This window comes from Balearica regulorum, chromosome 1, assembly GCF_011004875.1.
Source record: "Balearica regulorum gibbericeps isolate bBalReg1 chromosome 1, bBalReg1.pri, whole genome shotgun sequence".
Taxonomy (NCBI): domain Eukaryota; kingdom Metazoa; phylum Chordata; class Aves; order Gruiformes; family Gruidae; genus Balearica; species Balearica regulorum.
The window spans coordinates 79,450,458-79,472,987 of NC_046184.1; the positions used below are offsets into that span (position 1 = coordinate 79,450,458).

The window sequence follows — 22,530 nt, forward strand, 5'->3', positions numbered from 1 at the left end:
CAGTAAGTGCCCTGCCAGCATTACATCAGGAAACATCTACTGGTAACTTTGATGATATTTTTCATGATGCCCAGAGTGGCTGCAATGGCAATACCCCCACTTTGCCAGCCTTTTCTGAACTGCTTTTTTAGTCATCTGTGCTGAGACCATGTGCACCATCAGCTCAGTTACCACTATTGCTTCTTCAGCGTTGGACATTTCTTGTAGCTCAGTGCAATAAAATGGGGAGCTGGTGATGTTCTCTTGGACTTCTCTACTGTCAGAGCTGCTACTGCAGTATTTGTAACAATTCTGTTAACATCAAGCAAGCTGAGCCAAAGGGTTAGTTAGAAAGTCTTTGTTACAGTGGGTATAGCTTTTAGGACCCGTTAAAAGCATCATTAAAGACCTCACTGGTTTAGACCATTAGTGCTGTTAAGCTGTACCAACATCTACAGTGACGATTTGTGGTAGGTCCAGGAGACTGCTGTGAGAGTGCAACTATCACCCATTGTCTAGGGCCTTGCCTAGGCTCCTGCCACTCAGCCCCAAAGCCCTGCAGTACTACAGCTTCTCGGTTCTGTTGGTGCAGAAAGCATCAGTGCTATCATGACCAGGTACATTGGTTTTGAATCATCTTTTTTGTTTGCAAATCAAGACCAGCTTTATTAACCCAGGGCAAAGCATGTTTGGTATTTTTTTTAAAAAATGTTTTCCACCTGTGCTTTCCTGATTGATAAAAGCATACATACAGATCTTTTCAAATAGAAAATAAAGGCTTCAGTCAGCTACAGGAATCTCTCCAAGCAACAGCTTCTTGAACTTCTTTGTATGCATAGCTGCTAAGGCCTTTCAAAAGGATATTGTGCTTACCTGTGTAGAGCCACTGTGCAGTCCAACAGGCCACGACAACTCGGCATCAGTGAATGGGCTTGTTCCAAGGCCTTGAGTCTTTTTTTCCTGAAAAAATGGCATTGTACTTGTCTTGCAGACTTCCACTTGCAGCTGCCTTGTCCTTGACACGTGAGAACCGAAAGAGCAGCTGTGCCAGAGGGCTGCACATTCACAGCTTTCACTTCTTCAGAGCTGTCACCAATGTAGCATTTTTTTTTTTTTTTTTGCAGAGGCTTGAACCTGCCAGGAGACAAAGCCAAGCCCCAGAGCCTGGCAGGGACTAGGAAACTCTGCTCATGCCATGCCATGCCACAGATATACCTCAAACCGCTCTCCCTCTTAATACTTGAAGGGTTTTGGGTGGAGCAGAGGGAGGAGACAACAGAGCTGCTGACTGCTGGGATTGCAGCTGGCGTATGCTGCTTTGTCAGCAAACTAGCTGGTTGGCACCCCAAGCTCACAAGGGTAGACTGGGAAAAAAAAAAATTATATTCAGAGGTAAAATGCAAAAAACTTGCTTTTGTTTTCAAATAACAAATTTACAGTGGCACTGCTCATAACACATTCTGTGGTGCTATTTTCTAAAGTCTGTGTCTTGAAACATCAGTAGTAGTTATTCCCTCGGTTTAAAGACAGGAACAAAAATAAGGCATCCAGAAGTCAAGAGCAGCAGTACCTGTGCTCATGAAGAGCCCCTACAATGCTGTGCCTAAAAAAAGGTGAAGTTACTGGATTGAGCACAGAGTGTGCCCTCAGCAAATGCATTTTCAGGCTTTTCTGAACAAGCTTGTTCTGCACCTATTGAACTCTCTGAAAGCTATTAATCAGATGATAATATAAGGCTAGTGAACGAGGCAGATACAGCAGGGCAGTCAATAACCTGCTTTTAGCCAATCCAGAAATGCAAGGAAAGCATCAGCAGTGACAAATCCAAGTGCTTTTATCACACATAGGCTATATGTCAGACAAAAACACAACCCACAAGTGGCAGTGCTAGGATTGCCAGAAAACAAATACAGTTTCTGCTCAGTCACTAGGAATGGAAAAAAAAAAACCCCAAAACCTTCCAAAATTCTGTTGGTTATCACAAAAACGTGCCTTGATTTGGTCTTACCTTGAAGCTGGTTTGTTGTGGCAACTGGAACCAGAATTCAGCCCCGTGGCTACCCAGCTGCCACATGAGGCATTCTTCCTTCCCTCTCGCACACGGCCTCTTACCAAAATCAAAGAGCAAAGGATTGCCATCAGCCTGTGGCTGGCGTGGCATCTCTCTTGCAAGGTGTTCTTATTGGCGTCAGTTAAGAAAAGGCTGAGGTGCCGGTAAGTGGGAGAACCATTTTTTTCTTTATCCTCTATCCTCCTGCATTCAGTGTATGTTTTTTCTAGCTGTCTTCCCTCTCCAGCTCAGTTACCCAGACTGAAGTTGTCTTACTTCCTTCCCCAGCACAGCTCTCATCTATACTCCAACCCCACCACCAATTAAATAGCCAACATCCTGCACACTAGAGAGCTGTACCCCCACCTGGCAGTGTTTCCTGCCAGACCTGTGGAAGCGCAGCTTTGACAATGTGAAGGCCAGTACTGGAGTTGCAGTTTCTTCCCTTGTCCTTCCTCTAGATTTTGTGATTTGGACCGATTTTAAGTTGTCAGCATCTCACTGGCATTCTCCATATATATGCCTGTCTCATAGCTTACAGGGCTGGGGTGTGGGGGGGGGGGGAGTGCACCACTGTCTATTATAGGTGCTTAGGTCAGATTCTTTAAAAGTTACTCATCTAGATACTCAAAAAAGTACATCCTTAGAGTAAGTCAATACCTGACTAATTCTACATATTAAAACCAGTAGTTCTGCTACTACATTACCTTATTCTTTCCCCTTTTTTTAGGACTTTAACAACTGCTCAGAGCAGCTGTTTAATCCTGTGGAATCCAACCAAACTACCACAGCACTTATTATTAAGGGTATCTTAGTTAGGAAGTTCATTTACAGAACTATTCTCCATGAACCAGACTGTATTCTTTCCTTCATACTTAGCTAAGCATCTACACTAAAATGCAAAACTACATACACGCAGTTCCCCAGTTTAGAAACACAGATGAAAGGAAGACACTGAGCACATGTATCAAGTGGCTAGTTCATGAGGTCTGTTTGGGTAGGCCGTAAGTTTACCTATGGAGACAAACTGCACACTAAAGGAAAAAGTGAGCGAAAACACGTTTTATTTGCAAATCTGGCAAAACTCAATGATTCAGGAACTCGACAGGCAAACAGAAGTGAGAGCGATCTTAAAAACAGGTAAAATCTTCCTCTTTTAATGCATTACTGACATGTGTTTTCATTTAGTTCTACGACAGTAACTTTAATAAGATTTTCTAGTTTTATCTATTTCCCCATCCTCTTGGTAACTTGCAAACTTTGAGTAGTACATGTGGTTGACAGATTTCTATCAAAGATGCAAATAACTGGGAGGCTATTTGGCTTACTGTAAAGCTTATCCAAAAGAAGAAATTACTGCTACTGCTCCTCTGTCCTCAGCAAGTTTCCCTCTTAGCAGCTAGACTAGATGCCTAAACTAGACATCTTTGTACAGAGGGTCTTCGGTTTGATTAACTTACAAACTCCATATTAAGATTCAGTAGAAACTCTATACATGTTTCTAAATTTTCTTTTTGGGACAATAAAAGCATGTAACAATGAAACAAGGGCTTAACCACCCTTAGTAAGGCCGTACATCACTGGCAAAGACAAAGCAAAGTGTATCAAAAAAAGAGACCCAGGGAAGCAGTATCCAGGATCACCCACAGCGACCTGAGAACACGGAAAGAACCTACATTTGTCAGTGAGTTCTCAGCGAGCTGCCCGAGGCAATGTGGGCAATAAAACACGTACACGAAGCGTCTTAGGACAGCAGTTCTACCACTGGCCTCCAGAGAACGTAATTGTTTTCTTCCAGTCATGTCACATTTCTGGAAAACTGAAAATTAACATCTAGAAATAGGCCAGAAAATAGCAATGCTTCTTAAGATGTTATTTCCTGTCCTATAGCATTTGCTAAGCAAATGTTCATATTGAGAAAATACATGGCCACATTCACTTGAAAGCCTGACTCGTTGTGACACAGCCCATATATACTTATGGCCACTAGTTCCAGCCAAACCACCAAATGTTAGTACCTGCTTATTCATAGGTTGTGACTTTCACAGTCTCACTTGAGCTCTATTTTTGTATAGGTCACAAAGCAAGCTACTGCAGGTTTGCAAAAAGAATTTGATTCAACAATTTTCTGATCCAAACAGTAGCTGCCATCGTACAGATGAAACTTCTCCACTTGAGTACTTACAACATGGATTTAAAATAAGCTTTTTGGTTTTTTGTTTTACCATTTTAAACTTGAAACTAGTATCAGGATTAAGAAGCAGCACTTTGAAAACTAAGTCAAGTCATTCTTACGTACACTGACTTGTTTAGAATTGTGATAGACGAGAGGATCAAGAACAGCCATATTCTGTGCTGAAAAGAATCTTTGACTACTAAAAACCTGAGTTTGCTTAAAAACTACTGCGCTGTTGATTTTCCTCTTAACTGAACTGTTTGCAAACAGAAATCCTCTCTATTTCTAAGAAAAATCATTTACAATTATTTGCCCACAGAAGTCATAACATTCTATTTCCTATCCCATGATTCTATTTTTCTGCTATGCTTATCCAAATGTCTGTGCTTCATTCAAGAACAGAAGAGGAGAAGACAAGGCAATTAGTCTCAACAAACCTAACATCTGTTTTGCCACCCCTCCTCATTACAGAAATTCTTTGGATTAACATTCCAAGGGACCTGTATTAGAAGTCACCAAGTATGAGGACTCTGCAATATGGAAGATGAGTGATATGAAGAGCTCTGATTCTTCTAAGATACAACACATGTTTTTTCTTCTGCCTTATACTCTATTATATACTCTGGGTAAATCTGGTGTTTTTCAAAGACAACAAAAATGGAGGGATTTAACTCATCGTCCACACAGCTGTCATAAAACCGAAGCCCATCACCAGACTTGACTGGGGGGCGAACGTAGGCCGCATTGCCTTTAACATACTCTCCAACCAATACACGAGCCACGAACATGATGTTTGTTTTCACCACACGCTGACAGTATGCATGGGAATAGGAGGCGTCTCTAGCAAAGTAACATCCTAGAAAATGATATAAAAAACATGGTTATAAGTGACAGCAAAAACAGAGCATCCCGTTATCTTTTAGGAGGTATTTGACCCAACTTTCAGGTCTTCTCTCAGTGAGTTTACATAATCCCAAAGAAATTTTTACAAGAGAAAGGATTTCACCACAGAATTTCCATTCAGAATTTGCTATTTTAGGAATATTTTTTTAAAAACTGAAACATATAAAACCACTACAGGTTCATGTGTTATGATGAGAGGGATAGACAAGAAAAAATGAGGACCTTCCACAATCACTCTGAGGGAATGGACACCCTTCTTGCTCCCTGCCATGAAGACTAGCAGCCATTTCTCTAGCAAGTTCAAATTATGACCTGGAGCCTTCAGAAGATCCCACCTACAGCAAAAGAGGCTTTTTCAAATCCCTACATTAATTCTCTTAACACCTCATGAAAAGACTTGCCCCTGCACAAAGCAAATCCTTGTCCTCACCAGAGGAAAGGAATATCACAATACCAATTCCTACCTCTCTTTTTCCACCCTTCATAGTTACAGACTTCAAAACTTTGATTGCTCTAGTATCAGGGGAGTCTAAGCAGACGTCTAACACACAGAGTCACATCCTACATACCCTTTCCATAATTAGTTCCATTGTTTCCACAAATTCTCCAGTCAAAGTTGTGAAGGCAGATGGCTTCCATGAGGGAGATCTTGGTTCCGTAGAACAGGAGCTTTTCATCTACTTCCTTCCCTCCATTTTCCTTTTTCATGTGCTCCTTTTGCCTAACAGAAAAATGCAGGGGAGGAGACTGTGAGCCATAGAAGAAAAGGGAAAAAGGTTGTTGGTTTTTTGGGGGTTTTTTGGGTTTTTTTTTAAAAAAAGAAGGTATATAATGTACATGTAAATATCAGCTGGATGCCATTTCCAGTCTGCTTTCTCCTCTCAGCTTGGAAGAGGAGACAGACTGGCAGTATGATGAACAACTACAAGATGAGCAATATACTGATACCACTGCCCCACAATTCTAGATAATTCTGTCTGTCTTCAGTGAATTTAAGTAAGCATTCACTGACACTATTACAGTCCCCACCATACCAACCTTTTGCTTCTCCATAGGGTCCTATTAGTTCTGCTTTAATGTCTCTTGTCCCTTCATATCCCAAACTCTCTGTGGAGCGGAGGCTGTACTAACCACAGAGCCTCCCTGCTGCAGCTGTGGGTGAAAGCTTGAGGCAGCTTGTTCTTCACTCCCCTAGGGAACTCAAACTGCCACACGCCTGATCGCTGAGATCAGTGCAGCTGAGGAGGCAGAGCCAGGAGAGGAACTGAGCCTTCTTTCACCACCGAAGAGCTTACTGATTTAGGCCAGAGTCAGACTGAGCTATGACCAGTATCAGAAAGAGGAATCACAACGGAAGGCTCAGCTAGTATCTCCCATCGCTATATCACAGCATCCAGACATCCCACAGGTTTTCTGAAGCTGTTAAGTGGACAAGACAGTACTATTCTTCAGGAAACGATCAGCTGCAAAGTTGGGAGAGGGAAGAATCCTTCCAACTTGTAAACTGCATAAATGAAAAGTTAAGAGCAATGGACTGAAATTTGTTCATTGAGAACTTGGCAACGTTAAACTCTGCTGGCTAGCTGAATTATCTCATTGTAGGAGGATGAAAAGAAAAAGTATGTAGTAATACATGTTTTGAAGTGTTTAAGTTTTGCTAGACAAAAAGGTTTTATGAAATTATTAGCTGATTACTTCCTGAGTTCAGTCACTTTGCAGGTGAGAGTACTTATTTGAGCAGTACTTCTCCATTACCATTCCATACAGTCCTTGAATACTTTTATTAAGTATCTGTGCTCTTGTTGTAAACTAGACGACTGTTCTATGCAGCAGCTTAATCTGCTACCAAATGAACTTGAACATGGTCATTTATTGTCACTAGCAGCAGCTTAGATCCCTTGGTACCTAGCTCGGTGTAAGTACCCAGAGTTCAGTATCACGGATGCAGATGCTGAAAACCAGAAAGGAGGTCTGGAACTCAGAGACCATTAAGTTAAAGCACAAGGATTCTTTCTCAATGAATACTTACGTCATTCAGCAAAGGTACTCAAACTCTTGAGAAAGCCTTAAATAAATCTGATTAGGAAAAAAAGACCCAAGCACCCTTTAGCCTTGCCCACTTTTTTTTTTTTTTGCGCAAGTATTTCATATACTCTAATAGATAAACATTTGTAACAGACAGAACACATGTGCAGCGGGCAGTTACTGTTCAGTCCCTGAGACAATACACTATTACACATCACCGCGGGAACCCTCATCCAAATTTTGCATCACTCGCATCCTTCTGTCCATACCCCTCCCTGCATCCTCCAAGAAGCCGTGCAAAGGGCACCTCCCCCTGGGACCGTGGCATTCTCTGGAAGGCCTTAGACACTTAATTTCACTCCTGAAACGGCTCCTAAGAAGGAAATACCAGTCATGTTAAAGCACAGATGGCAACGTCTTTTCTTTCCTAGGAAGCAGACAGAGGACACCAGCTCTTGGAGACTCCCTCGCCATAAGGATGGGGAAACAAATACTAACCACTGAAACACTTTCCAGAGGGATGGACTCTGAATCCTCTGTATTTTAAGGACACTGTAGTTTTTCATAGTCTGAAGAAACATCAGCTTTATTCTGTTGTATTCAGGGGTTGTATTACTGATCTCCACTGCCTATAAAATATAAACCAAATCAAAAGAAGACATGAGGCTTCAGTTAGCTCGTAACATGCAGAAGCATAATTACAGCAGATACCCTTTCAGAAGGGTCCCCAAACTATACTTATGAAGGTTAAATTTAATGCTTTCAATTGTGACTGTGAATAATTAGGACAGACACTTAATGTGTAAATCAGTGCGTCACTCCTGCTTTGCAAGGCCACCTCAGCTCCCTTCAGGGAGGATGCTGAAAGCAAAAAGATCAATTAAATGTTTGTCATCTCCAAGAGTTGACACTTGTAACTTTAAATCTCAATGAAACACAAACTTCAAAAAGAAAACTTGACTGATATTCCAGATGATATTAGTTTTAGATATAAAGCTGATGAAGAACAAAAGATGTTAGATAAGAGTATCATTTGTAACCAGACATTTAAGGGAGCTTTGTCTATGAAAGATCAATCAAAATACAAACCAGCATCATAGCTCCTTAACTTTTCAAAGTTAAAACTTGGAAATCTGCACTTAAATATAGACTTAAGAAAAAAAGCTGTATTTCTAAATATAAAAGAACAATTAAGATTCTAATAGGAATTTTACATTAAATATATGCTAAAGCAAATACATCTCTGCCTTTCCTAGAGGAAACAAAGTATATTTATCTGTATTTTTTCATGTTTAAAAATCCATCAAGAAATGCATATTTTTCCCAAAGAAAAGTTAATGCAAAACACAATTAACGCACAATTTGAGCTCTTCTGCTTCCTTATGCCATGCGTAATTTTTCCATTTTTTTCTCCAAAGTAATCTGTCTTTAATCTTCTAGAATAAACTCTTATCTTCCATAAACTTGACTGAAAATGCATAACGCTGGCAGACTGATGTCACTTGGTAACACTTTCCATTTTACCGCTGCCTAAGCCAAGTGGACACTCAAGATAACTTACAATGCCCAACATCCCACGTATTGAAGCTGTGTTTTAAGCAGGAAAGCTGTGGTCATCCTAGGAGGTAATATGAAATCAACATCTTAACCTGTCAGGCAAAAGCTCCACGTTTTAGAAGGCTGAGTGTAGAGAGGGGATAAAATAGGACTTCTACTTCACAGCTGCACAGAAATAAACAAGTGTTTTTCTGGACACCATGTCCAGTTTGTGCATTAAGTACTTACTGACGAAGAGGCCTGTCATAGGAAAGTCTTCTAAGCATTAAGAATAAAGTCAGCTGCACAGAAAGAATTGTTTCTTTGAATTTATTAAAAAGCTTTTACAAGGTTGAATAAAATTTTCTATGTCTTTATACAAGAGTATTTTCCAAAGCTTCTTTACAACACAACACATAAACCAATTTGGATGGGCGAGTATTTACTATCTGCATGCTCTGTGACACCACAGCTCAAGTTGCTCATGATCACCTACAAGATGAAAACTATGTCACTCCATCTTTTATTTATACATAAACAATTCTTATTTAGACTACAAATATGCTTTTGCTATGTTGCATCTTTTACTAAGGAACTGTAAGCTTTCTGGGTAAAACAAAGGGTCAGCCACGTGGTACAAGGCCTAATCCTGTAAGAAAGGTACTTTGATTATTTTATCATATGACGGCCTCCAAGCAACAAAGCATGAAAACTTTGTGGGATTGGGTAACACTACATTGCTAATGCAGGCTGATATTTCATAACAACATAACTTCTTTAGCTCTTTTCATCTTCAGACCTAAAAAGGAAAATCCTAGAGAACAGAAACATTTGCTAACCCACTATCAAGGAGCGGAGTTTCTGAGGCAGAGAAAGAATTGTTGCCTGACAATAATTTCTATTAGCATATGACTATACAAGAACAGTATTCTGTGATATCAAACCTTGATTTCTGGTTAACTAGGTTTTGGAAGCAGCAGAGTTTGTATTAGTGACAGTGACCCCACTAGAACTAGTGTCTATAAAGTACGCAGGTAGATTCTTCACGTCACATCAGCTCTCATTCCTGCTACAGCACAGAAATCTTCGGCAGGTGCATCAGGATTCAGCAACATAGCAGCCACACAAAGACATCCTCTAACATAAAACCACGTTTGTTGCACACATTTCTCAGTTGTACATTAAAGATACAATTTAAAACCCAGCATGATGTTTCAAGACAATATAAATCCCTTTTTTTGCCTTTAAAAAGTTTACCAACTACTAATTCCACCTTGTTAACCAAAGACAAAAGAGATCCACACCAACTTTCCAATCGGTGTTACCAATTTCCGTTGTGCATTTCATACACTCTACTTTCTATAGAACTATGACTCTAAATGATTGACAGATTAAGACACCGCAACACTCAAAAAATAAGCAATGTTACCAAAACAAAGCTGCTCTTTTTAAACAAAGGTGACTTTCTCCCTATCTCAAATAGGTGTTCCTTTTTAAAATGGATCATTTCCAGCGCAGCAAATTTTGCGAGGATTATTTGTCAATGTCTGAAGAGAAGGGAATTCATCAAGCCGTAATTGTCAGATGTTACGATGGTCACCACATGCATGCAGAATCCCAGCCAGGCCCAATATTACCTACTGCAAAAAAACAAGCTTAGGGTCCCACCAAAGTATTTAATCTAGCCCAGACTTTCACTTTTAGCGCCAACAGGTACTGTGGGCTTCGTTACTTTTTAGGTACAGAATTCACTTTTCCTTTCCTAGGAAAGACACTCAGTTTACAAGTGAAGAGACGGTTTTCTTAGGTGCCAACTCAGCAAGCAAACCGACCTCTGGGAAACAAGATGATCCTTTTATTTCATGCATCCCCACAAGTACCACCAGCCATACCATGGATCTGCACACCACAATCCAAAGCCTCTCACGTCACCCCAGTAACTCCAGAAACACCCCAACAAATGGGCTCAACTAAAACTCAGACTGAAATTTTCAGTGTAAATAAGGGAAGCAGTTATGTACATCCAACTCAGAGACCTAGAAGCAACTGAGCTACGTGTCTTCCTGGCATTCTTTTGAAAAATTCAAGCTTATGTTAATCAATTAAGCTGCTGATAAGCGAAGAGCTGATTAGCTATATCCTTTATTATTTTGACAGATCTCAACATACCACAGGCCCAAATCTTCAAAAGGTCTGGCTGCCAGATTCCCACACAAAATCATTATCAGTTCATTCAGCAAGTGCTGAACACCTGACACTTTTATAATCTTGAAGAATTAGGAGTTTTTGCTACTTGTAAAAAACAGCTATTTGAAGGGAGTTAATGTACAGAGCAGCTGACTTAAATTTTACCCATTAATTTTTCATCAGAAGTGTATTTAGATGAATTTGCTATATACACACATGGCCAGGTACAGGTATTACGTTGAGGAAGGCATAATCCAAACACAAGAGGGTAGTCAGGGTAAAATGAAACATTCAGCACAAAGCAGAATAACAGAAACCGGCCCACAGAAGCTAAGAAACGGGATACTTCTGGTTCTCATGCCACTGCCAATGTAACTACACTAGGGAACATAAAACACAGAGAGTGAGAATAGCAATGGAGCTCTCTGTCAACTGAAAGTAGCCAGAAAGAATTCTGGAAATATGGTATTACTTCTCTGCTGCCCCTAGCCATCAAGGTACCTGTGCCAATGCAACGTAGTCAGTGTCACACAAGGTTTTATGACACAGTCAACAAGGAAAACCTCTTATGCTCCACATTATGTTCCTTAATCAGGGTCAAAACCACTACAAAAAAAGGACCAGTGTAACACTGAAAAGCCTTTTTTGTGGCATACTGTAGTACTTCCACTGTCTGTGTTGCTCTTCCAGAAGGACTGCTTCTTAATACCATTAGAACTAGTAATTTATAAAAATACCTGCACATTTTTGGTCTTAGTAGACCAAATAGAAACATAGACTTTGGGCTGGCAGGGGGTTGGGTTGGTTTGTTGAAGAGATAACTGCCAATGTTTTAAGATATTATTAGCTCTAACTATTGCTACCATTTTTTGAGGCCGTGGTCTGTGCTCAGATCTGTGATGTATGTGACAGTACTGTGGGACTTGAAAGGGCACATAGATATTTCCTTTCCCAGGTCTCCAATCCAGACTTTATCCACCAACAACCAATATGGTATTGCTATTGGATGGCTTTTCAATGGCTTACACAGAAAGGGTTTGGTCTCAGCCCAGCATCTAGTGAAGAAATACACGCTTTATGGAAGCCCCTTGCTTAACTGGTCCACCAAGTCACCAAGGTAAGCTATTAGTACATTTTTAACAGTGAATCTTTTTGTCAGGAATTTGGTGAGTTTTGGTTTTGCATCTATATAGATGCCTAAAATGCAGATGAAGTTCATGGGAATTTGGCAGCTTTTTCAGGAGCTCTTGGGAGATCACCTACATCCTTAGCACACCCACCCAAGGAATCGCTCCTGTCTCTTTTTTAGCATCTACCCAGTTACAAATGCTTCAGTATCCTCCTTCGAATTGTGCCTTTCCATCAGAATTACAAGAGAGGAAAGCAAAAAAAAACCCCATAAAAAATACCTTGTATCCCAAGTCAGGTAGTGCAGATGGATCCCAGTGGCTAGGATAGGCTTGATTTGGAATAGAAGAGTCCCCTTGGCTGTTTGCAAACAGACAGAAAACAACGTGTTAGTAACTCTAGTCCTGCTCTGACCATTCAAATTGGCAGCATCCCCTTTGGCCAATTCCTACATTTAAAAATAAAGAAAAAAAACAACAAAGAAAGTGGGAAATGGCCTCAGTCTGTGAAGTGGGCTTTACAAACTGCCATTCAATTATCACAGTCTTTAAGAAACAACTGTCCATCACTAGTCCTGTGGATGTGGTACCTGGAGTAACACATACCCCAGAAACCAGGTGATGCACCAAGCCGGCAGTTTGTGATATAGCTTCTGTTCAGTCAAACGGATATGTCTTCTTCTAGCAACAGCTGCGTTCTTTGCACAATTGCTGCCAGCACTGGCAGCCATTTTGCCTTATAATTACTTTTGAAATATGAAAACCCAACAACTTAGAGAGCATCATTTACCCTGTCTTTATCTTCTGTACATCTTCAGAAGACACAAACTTTGGTCGCCTGCAGACCTGTCTTCGAGTTTTGAGAGAGGTGTTTGTCTGGGTCATTTCTTGAGGAGAAGACAGAAGGAAAAAAAATTCATGAATAAGTCTGCAAGATGGGGTCATTAATTAATGACAGTCATTCAATAATGAGAAGTGCATATTCACTGTCAACTCTATCTGCTGAAGAATAGTTGCACAAAGCCTATGTAAGCTTCTTGTCCTTCCTGTAACTCCGTTATTTAACCTGTATCTATCTTGCTTGCTCCCTTAAGTCATTCATGCTCTTTACATGTTGCTCCAGCAGCACTGAAAGACGTTGATTTTTCATTTTTACCATCCACAGGGTTAACTCACTTTACTTAAGGTTTACTATGACTTTATGTGAAGACTATGAACCTTTTTATTTCTGGTCCAGTGTGAGTCTGGATAGTGTCAAGGAATAAGGGGAAAGGTTACTTTTATAAGGAATTTCCTCTGGGCCATTGCTACCTCACTTCCCCTTCCAATGAGTAAATCTGGTAATGTTAGTAAAAGAAGTCATAGCTTCTAAAAGCTAGGATAGCTTGCAAGTTAGTCTTTGTAAAGCACTGCATAGTTGTAAATGAGAACCTTTAAAATGAGTACCTTTAAAATTGAGATCGTAGTGATACATGCCAGCCTGGAAAGATATGCTGGATTCTGGATCTGCTAGATACAAATTCTCAATAATATCAGAAGATGGGGAGTTCACAGTACATGCTTGTCCCTTTGTGAAAGAAAAAAAAAAAGAGAGAGAGAAGAGTAATGAGTAAACACAGTCAGGACTAAACCCTGGCTAACTAGTTTGGGTAGAGGGAAAGAAGAGGCAAAGAGTAGGATGAAGAGGAGTCTACCAAGAACTATGTGGTCTAAAGCATGATTACCAATCCACACAAATACATAATTCGTAATGATGGACACACATGTATCTCATTTAAATTTCTGTAACAAGTTGTACTGGTTTGGCCTGAGATAGAGTTAATTTTCTACATAGTAGCTGGCATGGCACTATATTTTAGATTTGTGCTGACAACAGTGTTGATATCACAGGGATGTTTTCATTGCTGCTGAGCAGTGCTCACACAGAGCCAAGGCCTTTTCTGCTTCTCACACCACCCCACCAGCGAGGAGGCTGGGGGTACACAAGGAGCTGGGAGGGGACACAGTCAGGACAGCTGACCAAAGGGATGTTCCATAAGATACAACATCATGCTCAGCAAGAAAAGCTGGGGCAAGGAGGTGAAAGGGAGAGACGTTCAGAGTTATGGCATTTGTCTTCCCAAGCAACCATTTCATGCGATGGAGCCCTGCTTTCCTGGAGATGGCTGAACACCTGCCTGCCCATGGGAAGTGGGGAATGAATTCTTTGGTTTGCTCTGCTTGTGCGTGTGGCTTTTGCTTTACCTATTAAACTGTCTTTAGCTCAACCCACGAGTTTTCTCACTTTTACCCTTTTGATTCTCTCCCCCATCCCGCCGGGGAGGAGTGAGCGAGCAGCTGCGTGGGGCTCAGTTGCTGGCCTGGTGTGACAGATGCATTCGACCTCTCAACCAAAGCAGTGGTAGTTTGGTTCAGGCTCCAAAGGCAGTGAAGTCCTAGGCCATGACTGGACTTCTCTAGTTCCAACCTGTTCTCTGAAACCCCACACAGGAACAGGGTGACATGGTGAGCATTGATGCATATAAGCTTGGAAACTGGCACACCGATCATGCGATAAACACATGAATAGCTAGTAGTTCTTCCAAAACTAATTTGCCACGGAACAAAGAAAATTGTGGGTACAAGCAGTCTCATGCTTACCTTTCCATCCCATGTAATTTGACTACAAGCCAACCACTTTATTCCATAAATCTCTCTCTGCTAAGCAGCAGGCTGCAGAGTGGTGACTCCTTGAGCTGGAGCACCTCTCAAGGTTACTCCTTGAGGCCAAGAGACCCCTTACCCACTGCAGGTCTTTGGTAAGTGACCGGTATCACGCATAATTTTGTATTACAGTGTACTAAGATTTTGTATAGGTAACTTTGAATTATTATGATATCCTCTGTGCAGTAAGTAATAGAGTGAATTTTAACGTTGGACTTTGTTAAGCCTCACTTTTACAACATCCTACTTCAATAAAACTACTTTTGCTGCTACCTTTGGCGGTGGTTCTTTAAACGGTCTAAAATCTCCCCCGCAACAAACTGGCACGGTCAGATTCTAAATCTGCTCTGTGACACTGGGGTTAAACCATGATGCAAGTATAATTCTCTAATGTACAAACCAATGTAAAATATGAGGGTATGCTGACAGAGATGCTTTCCATTTAAGCTGCCTACTGAAATCAAGACCCACCATTGCCAGAGCAACTGTATCCACCATCTTTCCCTGCATCCCCTTCCATGTCCCTGGATCACCTTTGTGTTCTGCCATTTGTGCAGTTATACTGTAAACCAGATGGGGAAAGCTCATCTGCCTTGGGGGAAGGAGAGACTCCTTTTTTATTTCTTTTCCTACATTTTTCAGCTAGATCACTTCTGTCAAAGAAGATTTGGCCACCCAAGGAAAAAGGTAGTATTTGGTCTGAGAGAGCAGAGAAATCCTCACATGTCCAAGCAAGCAGGACAGCGCTGGGAGGAGAGGCAAGACTACTTCCTGCATAATTTAAAAGGCAATATATCTCAAGGACAGTGTATACATGTTAAATCTGCGTAGAAGCCACGGACAACTCCAAAAGGGAATCTGACTAGAAAAGCCAGCGTGCATCATTAAAAACAGTCTGATCAACACTAGCTGAAAAAAGGAATTTTGTTTCCCTGCATTTGCCAACAAGGTCTTTGTCAGGAAAGTAGTTATAACAAATCATCCAAACACAACAAAAGACAATCATTCATACTGAATCTCACTGCAAGGAGATAAGGCCTGTTCCCTGCCCTCCAGCCTATCATCATTTTATCACATCTTTTATGAACATCTGTAGCTTCACTGCCTTACTTGAAACTGCAAAATTCAAGCACAAGTATTCACTTAATTAACCCTGCAGAGTAAAGGGGAGTGGGGGGGAAGAGGCTCCACACATTTCTTCAGAAGTGATTCAAAGCCCAGGATGCGGACCCACCTGTTCTCCATATTCAATCCACTGGCCTTGGTCATTCTTCCAATACCAAATCCACTGTGTGGTCAATACAAATAAGGGTTTTGTGACTGAAGATGGTGTAGAGAGGCGTCGAAGTGAAGAAGAATGGCAGGTCATTGTCTGGAAATTAATGTTCTCACTGGCTAGACTGTAAGGACGAATTCAGGTTTATTATAGTTAACACTGTATATTTTATCCTCTAACCCCCAGTTTAAGCTGGTGCAATTTTCTGTAATATAATGTGACTGCCTGAACTTAATTAGGCCTGAAATAAGAGTATTTCCCACAGCATGGATGGCAACTCTGAAAACTGTTTCCAATCTTCAGAAGCGAACTATGGTCTGAAGACACTGAACGCCATCTCAGTTGCTAGCCACATGTTGCACTGCCAGCTTTAAAGGCAGTCTGGGGCTACATGTACAATGTGGCATAAGGCATTTCTGCAATCAATAAGCATGGTTACAGTTTTTCTTAGTATGAAAATAGAAGTTAGTAAGTACGTGACTAGGTTTGCCAGCAAACACCTGCAGCTTATCAACTTTGTTCTTTTTCTGTGGTTACAGAGGATGCAATCACAGCTGTGAGTTCTGTAAAGAGCATTCATCACTGAAGCCACCTGGGCTCTTACTCTTGGGAGGCTTGAAAAATTATCTCTCAGGCAGAAAGACTTTGAAAGCAGCTTCCTCTTGGGAATCTTGCTCATGATTTGCACCATCCAACAGCCTAGTCAAGCTGCAAATCAAAGTAATCTGCTGTCTGAAGAGGCATGGGCCAAAATCACTATACCATTTTATTGAGGCAAAACTTGGGGTCCCCTGTGAATCCAGGTGGCTTACAGTGGGCCTTTCAGAAAGGAGTTAAGAGGAAGATGCACTATCTTAAAAGAAAAAAAAGAAATAAAAAAGATAGGCTGCTTACACAAAGGGCATTTCATAAAATTTCTCTAGGCACATTATAGATATTATATTATTAAAGATACTAGCTGTATTAGGAAAGGAATAGCCATAGAGAAGGACCAGTTCTAAACTGTTGTTAAAAAGCTCAATTATTATAAATAAATTATGATTCATTAGCTGAAATACTAATATTCTAAGCACTAAATTCCACCCACTTCTTTTTTCCCTGTATAGAGTTTTAAATGCAAGATATTGTTGTGTTATTTTTAGAAGACAAAAATGTGGTGCTATTTCCACACAGTCACTTTTACTTTTTTTTTTTTTAAAAGAAAAATTCTCATTTGTACATCTTCCCAAATTCTAAGAAGCTCAATAATCAGAAGTTATAGAAGTCAGACAGCTTTAGGAAGAAAACAAAGAGTTTCTCCTCAGGGGCTCAACCACAGTACTTCAAGCAAGCAGTCCAGCATCACTATACCTGCTGATTGCTGGGTCACAATATGCCTTTTCAATTTTTTCCATCATGGCAAGGTCATTCCAGGTGATCCCATTATATATCTGCCATCGATATGGCAAATGGTAATGAACAAATCTGCATTTATCTGGAATGAGATCAGACATAGTTGAGAGCTCTCCAATCATAACACAGAGAGCAAGACAAGGGGGGGCAAAAATAGGAACAAGCATTTTTTAAACTCTGGTTTTATCTCCTGGGCTTTGGTATGAACAATAGAGGCAGAATGCTGAAAATAGAAATATGTTTGAACAATAAATGAGTGTGTTTCTCCAGTCTGATCTAGAAAAGCAACATAAGGTCTCATACTGCCAAATATATTTCAAAGAAACCACAATCTTCCCTTTGCTGAGACATGACATTGGCAGCTGGGAGAGCAGTGCCACAGACTGGAAGAGTGTGTCTATGTGTCACACCACCATGTTTCTCAGCTGTAAAAAGTCTAGTCTACACATCACATAAGCACTCCGATATATTTGGTTTTCTCATTCCCTTAGCCCCTTAGAGCTTATGGGATGGTTACCAAGGCCTGAATGTTTTTTTAGGCCCAGCCCAACAAATGAGGCAGCATAAAGGACTGCAGTACTCCACAGATCATTCCCCAAGAGGGACCCTACACTCACCCCTGAACAGGTAGCAGAAGACTTTGGTTTATTTTTTTAAATCATCTATGTTTTCAGTGCACATATGTCTGCATGTTTGAATTCAGACCTGCTTAACAGCCCTGCATGTGTGCATACTGATGGATACAGGCAGAGGCTGACCTCCATGTCTCCCTGCTGGGGGAAGCTCATGTACACTCCACACTTTAGTATGGACCAATCCTGTTATTTACAATTTTTGAGCCAAACGTGGCATGGCAAAGCACACTAACTCTCCAACCGTTATTTAAGTTTTGGTGGTCACAGTATAGCTACTTTGAGCCTGACCTCCATAGCTAGCACATGGGTACACCATTCACATTATGCAGGACCAGAAGTTCATAAACTTAAGCCTCAAGACTGGTCCTCAAGAAACGGAGAGTCTGAGAAATGCTGGAGTAGCTGCTGCACAGATGGAGTCAAAAAGAGTTCCACCATTGCTGACCCCTGATGTATCTGACCACAGAACGTACGGAAACTAACCTGTTATGAAGACACAAGTGTCATTCACTCCTTTCTTCCTTCTTTTTTCTTAACAGGGCTGGAATGTACCCTGTCTTGAAAGTGCTATGCTTAAATTAACTTGAAAAGCTGTAGATAAAAGTCACACTCGGTCTCTCTTAGCCAGATTTCTATTTTCTATTTCTATGATCCATAAAATACCCATAAACGAGATTATTTTTTAAAGTACTGTTTCTCTTCAAAGTAATGGTGAAGAAGAGGTATTATCAAGCCCTAAAGTAACATGCTCATCTGCCTCTCAGAAAAGGAGCTTCTGACAGGAGAACTGCATCTTTACCAGAGCACAAGCCCACTACAGAAATGCTACATACACACAAACATCTCAAACAGAACAGTTATCAGGCAACTTACTGTCCACATCCTAAGTGAAAGCAAACACAGTCTGATCTAATGTAAGTAGATCTTTTACTGAGACCAGGAGGTCAGAAAAGAAGTAATCCTTTAGAAAGTGACTGACAAGTTCACTGAAACAAAATCTCATGGTACCTCCTCTCATAACCAAGGAAGAGCCTAACTTGGCGGTTAGGCAACTGTCAGGGATAGGTCCTAAATACAATCGTTTATACTTATATTTTCCTCCAGACCTCCGTTACTGGCCACTACCAGATAGATGACGGACTAGATTTATCTTTAGCTTAGCTGGTACAACTACTGTGTTTTCTTAAGACGTTGTAACACCTCAGATCACTTCTTAAAGGACTTAATAGGGGACGATATGGCTATTATCTGATGTACATAGGATACAGCAGGAATAAAGGGTGACATATTGTTACCAATTGTCAATAATGACAACATAAGGCCAGCTCTTAAATCGATCTAATAGTTATACAAAGTGTAACATTTAACACTTGGTTTTTGCCACAGAAACATACTCAAAGCCTGCACCACCCTGGGGTGCACAACAAGGCTGAAATAGGCCACAGATGGATCATCTAGAAGAGAAAGGGTTTAAGGGCATCCACTTGACTTTCCTCTGATTACGTTTGCAATTCTGACAGCGTTTATTGATGGCCTGAAAGCAAAGCGAATGAGTGAGAAGGCACAATCGCCACTGCCACTCCGTATGCCTCCACTAGTCTGAGCCATTGAGCAGGGAGTGCCTCTGCAGACATTGCTCTTGGAAGAAAACATCCAGTTTTATAAAGCTTACCTTTATGTTTGCAGGAATTCAAGACATAGAACACACATATCTCATCACACTTCTCTTCTTTGTCATCATTTGAAGCTTTAGCAGAGGAATCATCTTTTTTATCTACAGGAAAAAAGACATCAGTCCTTATTTGCCCTACCAAAATACAACTCAGAGAAAGACATTGCATTTGGTATTTCATCCCAGAAATAACAAGGAGTTTACTGCAGTAGCCAAGTCAAGCACTTTCAGGTTCTGACTATCTGCTGTACAGCCCTCTGCATGAGTTAGGGCTTTGCGACTGACCAATAAACGCCTTCAATGGAAGAAGGCTCAGTGGAGATGGCCAAGCGTGATGCCATGAAGCTCAGAGAATAACACAGGGTGTGACTGACCACAGCTATTGCAAAGAAGCTGACTTTGTCTCAATACAAAAGGGATCAGAGGGCGGCCTCTGTTCTACATAAATGGCTATGTGGTGGTATAAATGTTTCTCCTCAAGTTAGACAGACCAGCGTGGGGTGGGGAGTAAATACAGGGCTCAGCCCAACACAGGAATATAAAAACTAAGCAACAAAAGAATTTTGAAGAGAGCAACAGGCTTGAGCTGGCTTCAGCCCATGTATTCCTTCCCACAGACTGGGGATATCCAGCATTGAGACGGTGAGTGTATTATACAGACTGACAATGGGAATCCCATTGAATTGCGTATTGCAATTGCTGTATTTTGGTTGGTGTAACAACGTTTGTATTTTGTTTTCAGTGTATTTTGCATCAGTCTGCTACATCAGAAATCTCATTGTACTGGGCCTTGCTAGGATAAATTTAATTTTCTTCATAGCAGCTCATATGATGCTGTGTTTTAGATTTTTGACCAAAACAATGCTGATAAGACACTGATGCTCTGGCTTTTGCTGAACAGTGTTTGCACAGCATCAAGGCCTTCTCTGTGTCTCACCCTGCTCCCCCAGCAAACAGACTGAGGGGTGCACAACAGGTTGGGAGGGTTCACAACCAGGCAGAGGGCCCAAACTAACCAAAGAAATATTGCATACCATATAACATTACGCTCAGCAATAAAAGCAAAAAGAGGAAGTTTTAGGAGGGTTAGCTATCTTTTGCTTAGAAACTGGCTGGGCATCAGCCTATCCATGGGAGGTGGTGCTGAGCGAGTAACTTTGCATCAGTTGTTTTGCTTTGTTTTCTTCTTTTTTCTTCCATGTACCTTTCACTTCTCCCCCACCCCCACCCCCCATCTTGACCTTCAAGTTCTCTTGCTTTTATTCTTTCTTTTCTTTTTCCCTGTCCCACTGGGGGTCAGGAGGAAGTGAGTGGCCGTGTGGTGCCTAGCTGCCCACCGAGGTTAACCCACAACACCCATGTAACATCAACTATCTTCAAATAAGTAAATTTGATATTAAACATTACACCCTCCATGCACAGAATATCTAAAAGAACCTGTTCAGAGAGTACTGGACTCTGACAGGCTCTAAAGCCAAGGCCCTTCTGCCCAGGAGGATGGGAGATTTAGGAGTTCCTGTTCACTCCCTGGAAGGTATATCAAGACAACCATGCTACTGACAAAGTGGGGACAGAAGGCAAGGAAAGATATCACATGCACAGATACGACTCTGTCTCCTTCCCAAGAAGGAAGCAATTTGTCCAGAACAGTACAGAGATCAATCCCAGACTACTCCCCCTTATGCTGCACAATGCTTGGGCAGAAATCTCAACACTCCTCTGCAGGCCATCCAGTACTATGGCTCTCAGTATACGGTAGGATAAGCACATAAGCACTCTGACTACCATAGGAAGCTGTAGGGCTGCGTGAAACCAAATCCCAATGAGAACCACTGACCTCAAGACTGGAGGATTAGAAACAATCCATACCTTCATCTTTACCTCCAGCTCCTGTTGGCAACTGGTCTTGGCTCTGAGCAAGTACATCTCTACTGGGACTGCATGAGAAGACTGAATGAACAGCACTGCTGGACCAGAACCCCAGATAGCTGGCAACATCCCAATTTGTGTGTTGAGGATTATGTCCATCACACACATAATTTTCCACCGGCACTCCACTACCGATACAACAGATCAGCAGTAACAGTTACAAATCCTAGCTAGTCACAGTTATCGGCAACTACTCAATAGCAATTTTACATGCAGTATTTTAGGCAATAGTAATGCAGCTCTCCCTCCCACATGACTTGGCCATGATGTACTCTATTCCTGAAAGCAGATCAATGGCAGAAGAGAAAAAAAATACGTACATGTTATAAGAGGGGAGATAGCAAAGCTGATTCTACATGGAAGCAGTTAGCGCTTATCTAGATATTTACCTTCTGAAAGTGGCACATTCAGCGTGGAGCCCACTGTTTGCAGAGGTATCCTCAGTTCTTCACTCCTTGTAACTGCCATATTTTTCAATAAATTTTCTCTTGGTTTGTAGTTGTGCGCTGAAAGCACAGAAAGGACGATGGGGTTTAGCTGTGAGGTAAGGCAAGAACGGCTTCTACCTCTATCAAACTCAGAATCCTATTTAAACCTAGTGTTTCTTACAACTTACTTTTCCCCTTCTTCAGTTCCTTGTTGAATTCCACATGCCTGTGATTGCATATAGTCTGGATGTTTGAAGCTATGTTCATATTAATGCCTCCAGTTTCCAACAATGTCAATGTATGGGTATCCAAGAGGTGATGGGACCTCTTACATGACAAAAATCTACATTCCCCTTGGAGAAAGTATCGACAAATATGAAGCTTGTTGCAGTTGTTTTGCTGGTTGCAGATACTATCCTTTCTGTTGTAAAAATGACAGATCTAGACATGGGGAAGATAGATACAATATGAAATGTAAAAGCATATTAGAATCAGTAATTTTTCTTCTCTGT

At 41.1% G+C, this 22,530-nt stretch overlaps 1 protein-coding gene across 1 annotated transcript in view; it reads right to left on the reverse strand.

The window, feature by feature from the left end:
• Nucleotides 1-3,076: 3,076 nt before the first annotated feature.
• Nucleotides 3,077-22,530, reverse strand: part of LOC104631493 (protein mono-ADP-ribosyltransferase PARP12) — a 28,676-nt gene continuing 9,222 nt past the window's right edge. Inside the window, exons 3-14 of the mRNA XM_075761004.1 lie at nt 22,207-22,459; nt 21,980-22,096; nt 21,531-21,599; nt 19,662-19,763; nt 17,313-17,436; nt 15,921-16,086; nt 13,430-13,550; nt 12,774-12,870; nt 12,266-12,344; nt 7,632-7,762; nt 5,678-5,829; nt 3,077-5,061 (exon numbers count right to left, since the gene is read on the reverse strand). Of these exons, the coding sequence (XP_075617119.1) occupies nt 4,778-5,061; nt 5,678-5,829; nt 7,632-7,762; nt 12,266-12,344; nt 12,774-12,870; nt 13,430-13,550; nt 15,921-16,086; nt 17,313-17,436; nt 19,662-19,763; nt 21,531-21,599; nt 21,980-22,096; nt 22,207-22,459 (1,695 nt within the window). The 3' untranslated portion in view covers nt 3,077-4,777. The remainder of the gene's footprint in view (nt 5,062-5,677; nt 5,830-7,631; nt 7,763-12,265; nt 12,345-12,773; nt 12,871-13,429; nt 13,551-15,920; nt 16,087-17,312; nt 17,437-19,661; nt 19,764-21,530; nt 21,600-21,979; nt 22,097-22,206; nt 22,460-22,530) is intronic.